This window comes from Homalodisca vitripennis, chromosome X (genome assembly GCF_021130785.1).
Source record: "Homalodisca vitripennis isolate AUS2020 chromosome X, UT_GWSS_2.1, whole genome shotgun sequence".
Taxonomy (NCBI): domain Eukaryota; kingdom Metazoa; phylum Arthropoda; class Insecta; order Hemiptera; family Cicadellidae; genus Homalodisca; species Homalodisca vitripennis.
Window position 1 is genome coordinate 16,220,090 of NC_060215.1, and position 14,720 is coordinate 16,234,809.

The 14,720-nt window shown below is 37.0% G+C and overlaps 1 protein-coding gene across 5 annotated transcripts in view; it reads right to left on the reverse strand.

The window, feature by feature from the left end:
* The window catches only part of LOC124368741, a 205,324-nt gene that overhangs the window by 19,115 nt on the left and 171,489 nt on the right, over window positions 1-14,720 (reverse strand). For all 5 annotated transcript variants that reach the window (XM_046826074.1, XM_046826075.1, XM_046826073.1 and 2 more), the window contains 2 exons: window positions 7,630-7,885; window positions 1,031-1,128 (listed from right to left, as the gene is read on the reverse strand). In XM_046826074.1, coding sequence (XP_046682030.1) covers window positions 1,031-1,128; window positions 7,630-7,885 — 354 coding nt within the window. The remainder of the gene's footprint in view (window positions 1-1,030; window positions 1,129-7,629; window positions 7,886-14,720) is intronic.

Genomic DNA, 14,720 nt, shown 5'->3' on the forward strand with positions numbered 1-14,720 from the left:
AGTGTAGTACTTAGAAGTGAACTAATGTCATGTTCTATCCAATAGAGGATGTTAAAGCAACAGTAACTTTCAATTCCACTTACTATTTTACATTGACGACTTACTGTAAAAGAAGGTTTTGGTACGTTATGATGATGATTATGTCAATAACATCTATGTGCAACATGGTGTTCCCAGGGAACTGGTATCTTTTTCATGTGTTATTCCGTTGTAGGTTGTGTCAATATAATTTAATGAGTAATTTATAAATACATGGAGGAAAGACTAACCACACACCGGAATTTAAGTGGAAAATGAATGAATTTTAATGATCAATTGAAAGGGATACCCTTGTATTGCCAATCCTGAAACAAGACATATTTACTCTTATGAAGAGTTTGAAGAGGTACGTTCTTCAGGTGGCAATATATTGCAACCATCTTTTATTGGGGAGAAACACCAGATAGTAATCTGTAGTAAATTTCATAGTAAATACATAAGTACGGTATTTACTATGGAACAACCATTTTTGTCCCATGCCAGTATGACCTGTGATTTATTGCTATGCTTTGTTGGTCAGCTACAATAACAATAAATATTTTCGATATCATTTATTAATTTCCAATACCCTTAAGTTTGCGTTGCTAATTTTTTTTCACCATTTTTTCCACGGTTAGTCAGTCACCTGTTTGGAGCACTATCACTGTATCAGTATACATGTTTATACTTCTATACTACTTTATATGAAGGTAACGATCACGAACCACGAAAGAAAATGTCTAGACTCACATTAAACACACACAGTAAATGACACATTTTAACTGTGTTTCCTGTACTTGACAAGGATCTATTTACTTGTAGGTGAGACTACTCTATCAAGATATACCAATGAAACAAATTTTTACTATCTAGAAATGAACAAAATCATAAAAAAATAAAGTGTACTGAACAAATTGTTTTTTGGTGCTAAAAACTTAAGGATGGTCATCATCAGTTAATCTGTGGGAGTTACCTAAATAGAATTTATTCATTAATTAAGGATAATACTTACTTAATAGCTCTGTCAGGGGTTATTTCTGCGTTGAAAATATCACCATTTCCCCGTACTAACATGATCTGTTGTTCGGTTTCCATTTCGTCATTTAAGTTCTGAAACAAAAATTACTTTTTATATGGATCTTTAAACAAAGTTGAAAAAAATGATTTTATTTTAATAGTGAGTTGTAAATCCGACTTTAGGATATACCACATCTGGACCTTATGGCTCTATCAACTCTTAAGTCACCTCAGGAAATCAAACACTAGGACTACTCATCTTAAGAGAACGCAACGTCAATATTGAAGTTTATTTATACACTCATCATCTACTTACACCCTCCCAAAACACTTTTGCCTTTCCTTTACAGAAAAATTTCATGTACAGAGAACGTAAAATATATCTTCTACTCTATTCCACAGTTAGAATAAGTTGAATGATATATAAAAATTTCAGTTTACCAAGATACCTTTAGAATAAGTCAACTTTTGAAAGGCCTCACCCAAAAAGTAAACAATTTGGAAAAAGTTGTGTTTTTATTAACATATAGTAATATTTAAAGAATTTTCCAATTGCTCCAAGAGTCTACAAAGTCAAGCAGCATATGAACAGACCTGTCACTTATTTCAACAAGAATCTCTCCCAGAACAACAGCTTCTTACTTCTACCTGCACTTGGACCTCCGAAATTCTCATGACTATTGCAGAAATCTATTGCTCTCTTTTTTACAAAATCACGAGTTGCCTTATTTCCTGTATCCGATATGTCCCTGGACATAAAGTAGGTTATTATTGGTACATATGTGACAGCTCCTCGATGATAATTAAAACTAGTGCACAGGCGATAGAGCTTGAAACAAATGTTCCAATTGCTGCACGACTTCCGTGTTTTTAGTGGTATAATAATTCGATATAACAAATTTATAGCTTTGTTATACTCCTCATGAAACAAATCAAGTTTTGAAACAATCAATTAATATACAAAAAAATGAATACAATTTTAAAAACAATTTTTGAAACACGGAAGAGCACAAACATTATTATACCTTGTAAATGGGTAAAGTTAATTGATAGCTTTCAGGTATTGATTTACTTAAACCAAGAAGTTTCATGGAAAAAAGTTTATAATTTAACTAATAAAGAAGATTTGGTGAAATATTATTTGGCTTTGTTAAAAAAAATTCAAACAAAGCACATTTTATATATTTTTGAAAAATCTGTATATTCTACTGAAGTTTTGTTTTACCCTGTATAAAAGTAAGGCAAATACCTTTTAAGTACATTTTCTGAGTATCTACAACAACTAAAAGACTGGAAAATAATGAGATTCTATATCTACGCACACGCAAATAAAAAAAGAAATACACACACACACACACACATTAGAATATACACACGCACGCACGCACGCACACACACACACACACACACACACACGGCTGTTTTGGAACATGTGGTAGGCAGAGTACAAAACCCTCAGTACATTTTGGGGTTAATTTAGGGGAATTATCTCTTGTGGAGGACCTACTAAAAATTTCCAGCAATCATTTAAATAGTATTTGTTAAATTTTCGAAATTGCAAAGTTTTCAAAAAAATCATGAGTTAAAAACAATTAGGGTGATAAAACATGTGTTGTTAAAAATGTAGGACTGTCCACATCTCAATATTGGTGTTCAGAAATATCACATTATGAACATTACTCCATAACTAACTTACTCCATGTGTTATTGATTAGCTCATGATAACTAAGGTAATCAAGGGATACAATGACTATATATAGTTGATATAATCCAAATTCGACCTTTCATTTCATATAAATCACAATTAAAATGTAATTTTGAACCCAAATTAAATCAAATCTATTACAACAATTGGCAAAAAATATTTACGGAAATTATCTTATGCTATTTGTTCAGCAATTATTTGGCAATTCAATAAAAATCGTTGATTCTTGTTGTGGAAAACCTTTAATAAAACAAATTACAATCTTGATAAACAGCTTTAAAAATTAAATTGTAAAAAATGAAAAACAATGCTCTGGGGCTACTACGGTATAAGTAGATTACACATACATAATACATGCCAAATTTGAGCATTAATGACCAGTGATTACAGTTAAAACGTAAGTTTACATAACACATTGACTGCGACGCTGTACTTAAGAACACCAGCCAAAATTGTTAAGTATGGGCCAGCAATGCAGGTGTGATGAGCGGAAATATAACCGATTCTTAGTATCACAAGACATAACTCTGAAAAAAGGGATTTTGTAGAAACATAACACGTTTTTCATTTCCAACTTACTTCCTAAGAGGAGTGTAAAATTTTTAAGCAGAGGACGAAAAAGATTATGAACTTAATTAGTGATCAACACCTTCAATAATGTTGGAATACAGACAATGATGTTGGCGATATACAAATAATCATTCCCTTGTAAATGAATATGTTGGTTTTAAATGATTGAACTGAAGAAAAGATGAAGAGATGAAGCCTGCAGTTTGACGGACGAACGACACCATTTTGATGAATGTCAAATGAAACAATAAGCCCGAGGCAGGGCCAGGCTGCGCCCACCACTGTGTCAAATATCATCAAAAGATGCCAATTAATGTTCTCATTACGAAACTTGTTAGGAAGCAACAAGAATAATAACTTAAACAAGTGAACCATTCAATGCTCTTTGAGGGCAGACGACCTCGGGACGATTTATACAATAAACTAATTATAAATTCCGAGCCTTACTCGGCGTAAGGAGCTGCGAGTTATTCGTTGCTCGGCACACCACTGATCTTGTATCACGTCCTTTTCATGTTATAAAATATTTTTTTATTAAACCCAGTTCAAGTTATAAAAGAAATAAACATTTGTTTAACAAGACTGCTCTAGGAATGGCGCGGTATATGTCTTGCCTCTCGTTCCCATTGACATCAGTCTTACTTGCATAAACTGCATCTCTCTAACATTTTTTAGAGACAATGGAGGTTTAATATTCTTTACAGAACTGGCTAAAGTTTTTGAATCGATTAATAGGAAAAGGATGTTAGAAAAGCTACACTTGACAGTATAATAAATGGGGTTGAGCTGAAGTGACTCAGAGTTACATCTGAGTGGGAGAAAACTATTATTAGTATCTACTTGGGGAAGTCAGTAAAGAATGTACTACAGACTCGGAGTTGCTCAGTGGAACAGGTTATGGTTGCAGCTGGTTGTTGTCAGTAATTGGTTGTCACCGAGGTCGTGGGACGGCCGGTGGGGGGGGGGGGGGGTGGACACCGTGTCCCGTGGAGTGTTGCTGTGGGCACGGCGAGTCTCTGACTCCTTCTGCTACCAAGGAAATGGTCTTCACCATTAACAAACATTTTACCTCAGTGGGATTCCTCAAAGCGACTGCTCCAGTGGGGTCTGCCGAGATCGAGGATGCCGACTACACTTCTAATGTCATAAGCGGCTGCTCCAGTGGGGTCTGCCGAGATCGAGGATGCCGACTACACTTCTAATGCCATAAGCGGCTGCTCCAGTGGGGTCTGCCGAGATCGAGGATGCCGACTACACTTCTAATGTAATAAGCGGCTGCTCCAGTGGGGTCTGCCGAGATCGAGGATGCCGACTACACTTCTAATGCCATAAGTGGTTGCTCCAGTGGGGTCTGCCGAGATCGAGGATGCCGACTACACTTCTAATGTAATAAGCGGCTGCTCCAGTGGGGTCTGCCGAGATCGAGGATGCCGACTACACTTCTAATGTCATAAGCGGCTGCTCCAGTGGGGTCTGCCGAGATCGAGGATGCCGACTACACTTCTAATGCCATAAGCGGTTGCTCCAGTGGGGTCTGCCGAGATCGAGGATTCCGACTACACTTCTAATGTAATAAGCGGCTGCTCCAGTGGGGTCTGCCGAGATCGAGGATGCCGACTACACTTCTAATGCCATAAGCGGCTGCTCCAGTGGGGTCTGCCGAGATCGAGGATGTCGACTACACTTCTAATGTAATAAGCGGCTGCTCCAGTGGGGTCTGCCGAGATCGAGGATTCCGACTACACTTCTAATGTAATAAGCGGCTGCTCCAGTGGGGTCTGCCGAGATCGAGGATGCCGACTACACTTCTAATGCCATAAGTGGCTGCTCCAGTGGGGTCTGCCGAGATCGAGGATGTCGACTACACTTCTAATGTAATAAGCGGCTGCTCCAGTGGGGTCTGCCGAGATCGAGGATGTCGACTACACCTCTGATGCCATAAGTGGTTGCTCCAGTGGGGTCTGCCGAGATCGAGGATGCCGACTACACCTCTGATGCCATAAGCGGCTACTCCAGTGGGGTCTGCCGAGATCGAGGATGTCGACTACATCTCCAATGCCTTATTTGAGATATACTAAGCTCAGGACAAACTCTTTGGTATCGCCAATGGCTTTAGGGGACATTCTGCCACTGGTTGGGATAAAATACCGGCTAAATTGGTTAAAGACTGTTTTGTTTTCAGATTCTGGCCACATATATTTTGTACATTTTAAACTAGAGTGCTCGTGTTGTAAAAATTCTACAGCACTTAAAAAAATATATGCCCATCTATAAATCAGGTGCAAATCATTGAAAGACAATTTAAACCCCATATCATCTGTCAACTATCGCTAAAATAATTGAGAAATATGTTAAAGTACAATAGCATACTAAAAAAGATACAGGTAGGATTTCGACAAGATATGATACTACAGACGCACTTTTAAAAATTGCAATGATCATTGTTTATGGAATTAGTCTTGAAAATTAGGACTTTCTTACTAGATTCTGAATAAAGTATTGGAAATCGTTTACCATAAAAAGATTTTGAAAGCAGTATTCAGAATGTGGTAATAAATAGAATTGAAAGTGACATAACGAAAATAGAATATGGTATTATATCTTGGGCCCATCCTTTTTTATTAACATAAATAACATATCGAGGATTCAATTGTGGTAGATTGTCTCTTCTCCCTAATCACACACGGCCCTGGTTTCCGCTGATTGTACGTGGTTTGGGGGGGGGGGGAGGGGGAGACATCCGTCAGGCGACTTAAGATCTCGTTAGAATAAAGGAATACAGTAAACTTACAGTTTTATTAGCAAAATAGTACAGATTATAGATAAGGAGTTGAGTGTTCATTTTTAAGTGTTCGGATACCATTCCATAAAAAGTAAATATATTAATCTCGAAGTTTTAGTTGCAAAACAGTAAAGATTATGGATCAGGAGTTGAGTGTTGATACTTAAGTGTTCGGATACCATTCCATGACAAAGTAAATAAAGGAAACTCAAAGTTTAATGGCTCCAATTTATCAAGAACCTATGAGACTGTGAAGTTTGTTTGCAAAAGGGTGAGTCTTTATCGGGGCGCAAGAAGTCTTTTTCAATCAATTAGTCCCTTTAAATCTTCGAAGGGAAACAATATTTCAAAGATTAAAATCTTACACATCTTAAACCAGCAAAGTTATCCCTCTGACTACTTCATCGCTTTCCCTTCCTTTTCCCTTGTTTGCTTAAGTGAGTAACTTTCTTTTACTAAGCACCAGTCTACTTGATAAACAATACACTGTAAGTAAAATCTCAATGTGTTAAATAAGCAATACTTGAGGTTTATATGAATTCTTTGTTCATCTCCTGTGTATAGTTCTTAAAATATAGGAAAATGATATAAATAAAAAAACCATATGAATGGCATACGAATTAACAGAAAAACTAATTTGAACTCGTTAATAAGTAACACTAATATCATGAAGGATAATATGTTGTATGATAAAGTATAATATGATAATATAAGTATTTATCATAAAACACCACAATGATTTCAAGACAAATCTGGTTTAACTTTGTTAGGCTGGAACATAAAATGGCTTCCTAAGAAAGTGAACTAAAAGGCGGACAAGCCTACGTAGATTTTTGTGTTTAGTATAAGTAAGGTAGTAGATGGATTAGTAACCGAAACTTAGTAAATCAATATGTGACGTAAAACCTACTTTTTAAAGTAAGCAAATGGCTAGTCACACCCTGAAAAGAACGTCCCACAAAAAGTTACGACTAAACGATATTGACTAACGATAGCATTACTTGTTTAAATCTAAGATAGACAGGTAATATTAAACATTCCATTCCTACTGCCACAAATAACACTTAAAATATCACTAAAAACTGAAAATAAACAAAGCATACAAAGATTTCGTTTTCTATGAGTTGCAAACCCAAAAAGAAACATATTATCTGCTAGGATTTATAAGAATAAAGATCATTAATTAATAAATACAATCTGAGGGAAATTTTAAATTCACCTAAAGCTGAAATAAGTTAAATATAATTTAAAACAACTAAATAATTTCTCCTAAAAGCTCTCACTTGTTTCAAATACAGGAGACAACATTTTGTATCTAAAGGAAATTTCGATTTCTGTAACATTAGTTTGAAAGGAGTATACTGAATGGCTACAACAATAAATGATGTAAAGCATACGATGATTGCTTGTAGACGAATCCAGCACAAATTCACTCAAACTTAAATAGCTTTTCAAAAATTCCCCCTCCCAAATTTACCGGATTTGTTTAATTCCCTGATCCCCATAAACAGGGAATTATTTAAGGAAACACACTTACCTCATTCACACGCCACACAAACGCGAAGTCCACTGCGTGTTCTCCTAAGGGAATTACTGTTGACAACGGGTTGGATGTCGGACGACGACCCAGACTGAGTATGTTGAGTATGGTCTGACACTGTGCATCCATCAGTCTTAGGCGATTGTCATTGTACAGCACTAAGAGCTGGTACGGCTGCAGAGGGTGCCATCGCACTTGGAGGACTCGAGTGAATGCGGGATCTTCTGCTCCGTGAGGACGTACCAACCACAGCCTGAGGGCAGAACACTTTGTTGTACCTCGAGTGACAAGTTTTCAGTTAAAGTACAATAATGGCAAAATACCATAAAGTGATACCATATGATTTTCAACTCGATAGATCATTTCAAATATAGATCAATGAAAGGTCGTACCATACGCAACCATTCAATAAGGGGATCTATTCTGATTCTGATTTCCTCCATGCACCAAAAAGTGACAAGTATGAACAAACTAGTCTGTGTGTGTGATTAAGAGAGTCTATTGCCATTAGCTAAAGACACTAAATTAATGTGACATTTGAAATAGCACCGGTTCAAATCCTGCATCGACTAATATTTCAGCACTGTATACCTCAAACCAAACGTAGTCAGCTTGTTACGTAAAAATATGGAACAAATTTCTTCGCTCACATACTACACGTCTGTACCAGACATTTCTGGAATGTTGGAAAATTAGATGAAACAATAGTTACATTTTAATGGGTATTTTTAGAACAGATGTGGTTTTGCTGTTCTTAACCAAGTGTCATAACCGCTGGCTGTTTTTTAAACTATATTTTATAATGCACTGCCAATGGCGCAGTGTAGTAGCGGACACAATGGCTATTGCACGATAACCAGATAAAGCAATGTCGAGCGTGGCAGCTGCTTGGATGGGTGACCACTGAGCGATCCTGTCCTTGCAAGCAGCCCGCCTGCCCGGCCGGGTTAGTGTTAGAGAGGGCTTGTTAGCCTTAACTTCGCATGGTAAAGACATCTTCACCTTTTTAATTAATAATTTTTCGAAATTGTATTGAACAATTGATAGAAATTATTAGTTTATAAGAAAATTTATTTTTATAACAATAGTTTTTTTTATCCTAAAAATAGTAAAACAACAGTATATTGTTGGCTTTTTGAGTATTCACAAAGTACAATTGCATGTCCATCAAATATAAAACCACGAAGCGTTGTAAAACATCTATAGAGGTATGAATAAAAAGGGATTCTTGTATAAGGGTGGAAAATGTGTTGACAGATTTGAAAATACCTTCCAACACACTATAGGACATGGAAATAAAAGAAGTTTCGGAGGTAGAGACGAAGAAAATCACTTTATTTAACATTAATAAATTAGCTATAAGAAAGAAAGACAGGTGGCCAATGAACAAGAGCGCAAGGAAGTATAATTCACCCATTAAATGTGGTCTGTTCTGGGATGTCCTACCATTGTTAACCGGCTGCCGCTACCGCTCCCGTTCTGTGCTGTTCAGTTCTATTCTCTTCTGTTCCGTTCTGTTCGCAATATTATTTATTCCTTCTTATTCTTGCTCAGCCACAGTCCCAAACAGCAATTCCAGTTTTCATTTCACACCGATTTAACGGTTGGGAAAATTTTATTCATAAATTATTTCTTTCATTTGAGGAAATGCGGTCTTTAGAAATTACCTCGCCTAAATCACTTTTTATTTTATCCGGTATATATCCTTTGTTTCAGACACTATAAGAGTTGCGTACGTTCAGATTTATTTGACTTACCACGCTTAACTGAAACCATACAAGCGTTATTTTCTGGTCATAGCTTCGTATTTACTGTAAAATAAATTAATGTATAAATAATTTGTATATATACAGGCTCTGGTTAGCTTCACATAGTTTCTTTGATATACTCAAACTTCATCAACTTTCTTCGTTGTTTCAAATATACTCTCTTTAAATGAATCGGTGATTGTTAAAAGGGCCCTAAGTAACTTTAAGTTAAGTACAGTATTGAGTTCTTCATAGGTAGGCGCACATTTTGGTGTAAAAAGGTACCTCAGTTATGCATTTTAAGTGTGTTATTTCCACTATACCTTTTTCTTACTGGGTGTTAAAAGGGTCCTGAGTCAGTGACTGAAGTACTTTTTAACACTCAACGGTTGGGAGCACTGTCACATTTGCTGCCAGTATTTTTGATCTGCTGTGTCAGTATTTTGTCAGAGAACAGTTTAGGTTATGTTGTTGAATGTGTGATCTGATGTAGTGATGACCGCACAATGCTGTTGTATTGTTGTAACTTAGTAAAATAATGAGTGAAAGTGGTGTAAACAGTGAAGTAGGCGACAGCCCAATAAAATCTAGAAAAAGACAAAAATGTCCAGAAAGTTATAAGCGGAATGTCATCAAAAAGATGAAGCTTGAAGGCAAACAATACACTGGACACGGTGGAAAAGTAAATCAGGCCAGAAAAGCTGGCAATGTAGTCATGCCAGAAGAAAAAAACTTACCCCCTAGGAAAGGTACCAATTAAAAGAAACAAACTAGCTGACATTATGAAGGTTATGCCATATATAGTAGATGAACATAAAGACATTCTACAGTGATATCATCAGATGGCCTACCACAGAAGAAAGTTCAGTTGATGCTTTTGAGTAAATCGTACTGTTCAACAAAAGAAAATTAGATAAATGTTGTTTTTTGTACTTTCTAATTCCTGTAAACCTATTCTGTATTATTAAACCTGTTCTTAAATATGTAACTAAACAATTTATTAGTAAATGTGATCATTATTTACACATTTCTGATAAATACTCTATATCGTTATAAAATTAATCTTGTTCAGTGTTAAAAAGGACCTAAGTCAGCAGGTTTTTTTTATTGTTTTTTTTAGAAAGGATCAAAGTAAAAAGTTTTTAAAAACTATTCAAATTAGTGTAAAATATGCTTGTAGAATAACAAATAATATTTCAAATGCATTATTAAATAAACTGTAAGTTTATTTTTCAACGTTTTTCTCAAAACCTTGAAAAAGTGACTTAGGTCCCTTTTAACAATCGCCGATTTAAATATAATTTGGAATTCTTTAATTTAAAATGGGTCATAAGTATTTTTCATCAACAAATGATTTTGTTGCACATATTTATTAACATCTACAGTTGTTTAGAGTTATTTTCAGATGTAGAGAAACCGGGATGTTTCCAAAATACATCATCAAAAAGAACGTAATGTGAGCTTACAATGCATTCATAAATGTTATTACTCGTTATTCATTATGAACGATCAAACTAAATCCTGCCATTTTCGACGCTTTACTTGTCGATGTCTGGTGTAATAGTGTTCAATAATAGTTGTAGCGTGGTAGAAGGTACGATGAGTTGTTAACCCTATACAGGAGTTAACGGTTACGGGAATAAGAGTTACAAGCAATGTAGGGGTAGTCAGAGTACAGATCTTAATCAATCGTTCAATTCGTAAAACAACTTACTCATTTCAGAAGTTCTACTATAGAAGAACAAACACGTAATTACTTTCGTTCAGAATGCGTACCTTGTAACGTTATAACGTAACAATATTCTATAAAAATAATTTTTGTAGAAAAACGCGAAAGTGGTTTTAACATTTTATAATAGTAGGGCATTCCTCCTTACACCATCCTCAATAAAATTTCATAGTAAGCAGTAAGTAAAAAAACCGAGAAATTGACGTAGATTACAATGAAATAATTGACTCGTCCAAATCGAGAACTGAAAAAAAGCCGCGAACACAGCGATAAAACAGGTGTAAGGGAAAGTACAGCGGGGGAAAGTACACAGGTAGGGAACGGGGAGGGATTCCCAGATGTATTATCAGAAAGCCATAGTGGGAGCGCAGGGGCAATTCCGACGAGCGGTACCGGGGGACCTGCACACCTGCTGTAAAAGTAAACAGATGTAGAGTGAGCGTGAGTCCTGTAGTGGATTGTGTGGGCACACTGTAAGTGTAATGTTTACAGAAAACGCGGAGTGTAATATATTCGTGCTCCGCGTACAAGAATACCGTCGACAAGTAACAGTTGCGGAGTACAGCGCTGGAACCTGAACTTGACGAGACGCTGGTCCTTTTCTTGAATGGAAATTAGTTCGGGAAATTCAAGACGTACCAGATAAAATTCAAAAAACGATAAAGAGATTAAATTTTTATCGAATGTTTTCGAGTCGAAGACAAATTTAAAATTCAACTGTAAAACAAACATCCTATGGCACGCGATTACAAGTACATTTGAAGACGAACGATCAGAAAAAAATAATTTCCCCGTTATACAGGACGACACGGCCCCCCACTGACAATAAGTGTCGCCCCCGCCTGCGACAGCTATACTTTTGGTTTGGACTGTACCACGTGCTTTCTTGTGGACTGGAGAGGGAAAGGTAGGCGTACGCATGCGCCGACCGTGCTTCGTGCTACATGGTTCGGTCTGTACAGGCCTTTTCACACTGCAATCCACAGCGTCCATGGATGTCCTTGGATGTCCATGGACGCCGTGGACGTGCCATTTCACACTGCATGTGGACATATTTGTAGTAGATGTGCCATTTCCCCCGTCTACTCTTACAAACGTCAGTCTTCGACATAGAGATGATGTCTTCTGACGTGCCGTGGTGTAGTGATAGGTTTTGTGAAGACGTACCGTGTGGCTTGATTGTGAAAGTAGCAGTAGTGACGAAGAAACAGTACTGTTGTACAGTCATACAAATATATCTAAATGGGTTCACCCAATAAACAAAAAACGAGAAAAGTTTGGTGAGTACCACCATTTAATACGCGGTCTCAAGGTTTATGACGACAGGTTCAAGACCTATTTTAGTTTAAATAAGGACGAGTTCGAAGAAGTTTTGTCAATTATTGATGAAGACATCTCGAAAAAGGATACAAACTGCCGGAAAGCGATTGGTAGTCGAGAACGCCTTGCCTTGTGGGTCGGACTGCGCATGCGCGTCCACTCGGATGTTCCAAGCTGATCGCTCCGAGAGCGATCTATGTACGTGGATGTCCGTGTACGCCAGTTTGAATGGTGCCATTAAAAATACATGTTAAGCAATTTTTTTCCATTCCCGTCCGAGGATGTCCATGGATGCCAGTGTGAAATGGCCTTACCACTTTCCACGTTCGACACTGGCGACATCTCTGTCTAACTAGATGAACCCTCTCCGCTGGAACTTAGAAGGTGTGTGGTATTCCATAATATCATATCTTTGTTATACAATGCATAACGTTTGAATCACCCCTTATGATGGAAATTCATATGATGTGTTACAGAAGCTTAACTGAATATTTTAAGTGTCCCACCTGAAGAAGACAATATATACTGCTTTTAAAAACTTTGTATTTCTCGCGACACGAACACAACAAGGTGTTATCTCTGAAAGGTAACACATAATTGTGAGAAATATCGCTAACGATTCCTTTATTCTTAAGCCACAGCTGTAATATTACTAGACACTTTGGCAGACTTTTTCGATTTATGTTCGAACTGCTATTGATGAATGTCATGAGATTCACTATCAATGACCATATCAAAACCCTCTAATTGTAACAAGGCAGAACGTACGTTAAGTGATAACAACATAAAAAGTGCTTTTTAGTATAGTGTATACACACCAAAACCAACCAAATACACAAATCGAGTGCCCCAATACATTAAACACTTATTCTGCCAGTTCGTCACGCGTTCTCTATTATCTTACAAATTACACTATTTCCTTTAGCCTTTATGAAGAAACCAGTTTAAATGGTTGGCCGATAGTTGGCTCAAGCAGCTTCCCTGAACTTGACGTGCACAGACAGTGGTTCAGAAGTTAAGGGTCACGTGATAGGGATTTTTTCCAAGTGTTGACAGTAGACATTTTTCAGAAATCATTGAAATAGAAACGATTGCGAATAAAACATTGTTGTACTCCCATAGTGAGTTCCAGCAAGTACTCCAACGAATGGATGCCTGGACAGAGCCAATCAGGCGTGGTCGGCGCGTCCCCTTTTATGGGAGGGCGTTATCGTCCGAGGTAAGATATTTTATAATCCAACCCTTTCGTAATAAAAAGCGAGATAAACACAAGAACAAGGGGAACCCACGGCATCTGTACCGGCCCCACTGCCGTGCAGTCTCGGGGGTGTGGGGGGGGCCTTGCTGCTTCTTACTTTGGCCAGGAACAGTATACAGTATTGCGTAGATAGCGATTGAACATTTTAATAATTCAGCTATCATAAATAATGCGCTAGTTTAAAAGTGATGCGGGCAACTGACCTAAGCACATTTTGTAACTACGCCGAGTTAAGCTTAAATATACATCTGAATTATTGTAATTTGTAAAGAATGGAACAAAAAGATGAACTAATACTGTAAAATCTTATAACATACAAGTTCGAAAATAGTCACAAATCAATAACAGCTGGTATTTAAACGCTCGCCTATATTAAGTACCCATCAATTTGTTCTTTGTTTGAAGTTTGTTTTTGACGATGAAAGGATTGTGAAGGAGGAAGGATTTTTGCCATGGTTCAGAGATACAAAAAGTCAGTAACACCACGTTTCGAGATCTGCAATGTGATCTCTTCTTCAGGTACCGTAAATGAAATCTTTCGCCAACCTAACACATAATTAACATCTAGGTTAAAATAAATAAATCATACAAGAGCATAAGTCAGGAATCACAACCACCATGTTGTGTGTCAACTTTACTAACTCTAAACCGTGCATTTAATAAAATCAAAACACAATACAATTATTAAAACTGAACTACAGAATACAGGTGACAATAGATCTGCATCAGCCGACCGACCACCTACGATTTACCAGAGGCCGATAGTAAACGATCACGGCAGAGACAAGATGGCGGCAAAAAAGGAGGGAACGGGATTGTGTTTTATATACTTTAAAAACTAATCCTTCAAGTAAAATAAATACTTAAGGTAACAAATACATATTCATTTGTAGTTGTAATTGTAAGTTTATACCTCAAGTAGAAGTTGGACAAGAGTTCGGGTGGGCGCGAACCAGAGTGATGAGGTGGGAGAGGGGTCAGACGCACACTTGGCCCACACTAATAATGTGTACAGTATTTCTAAATAAAACAG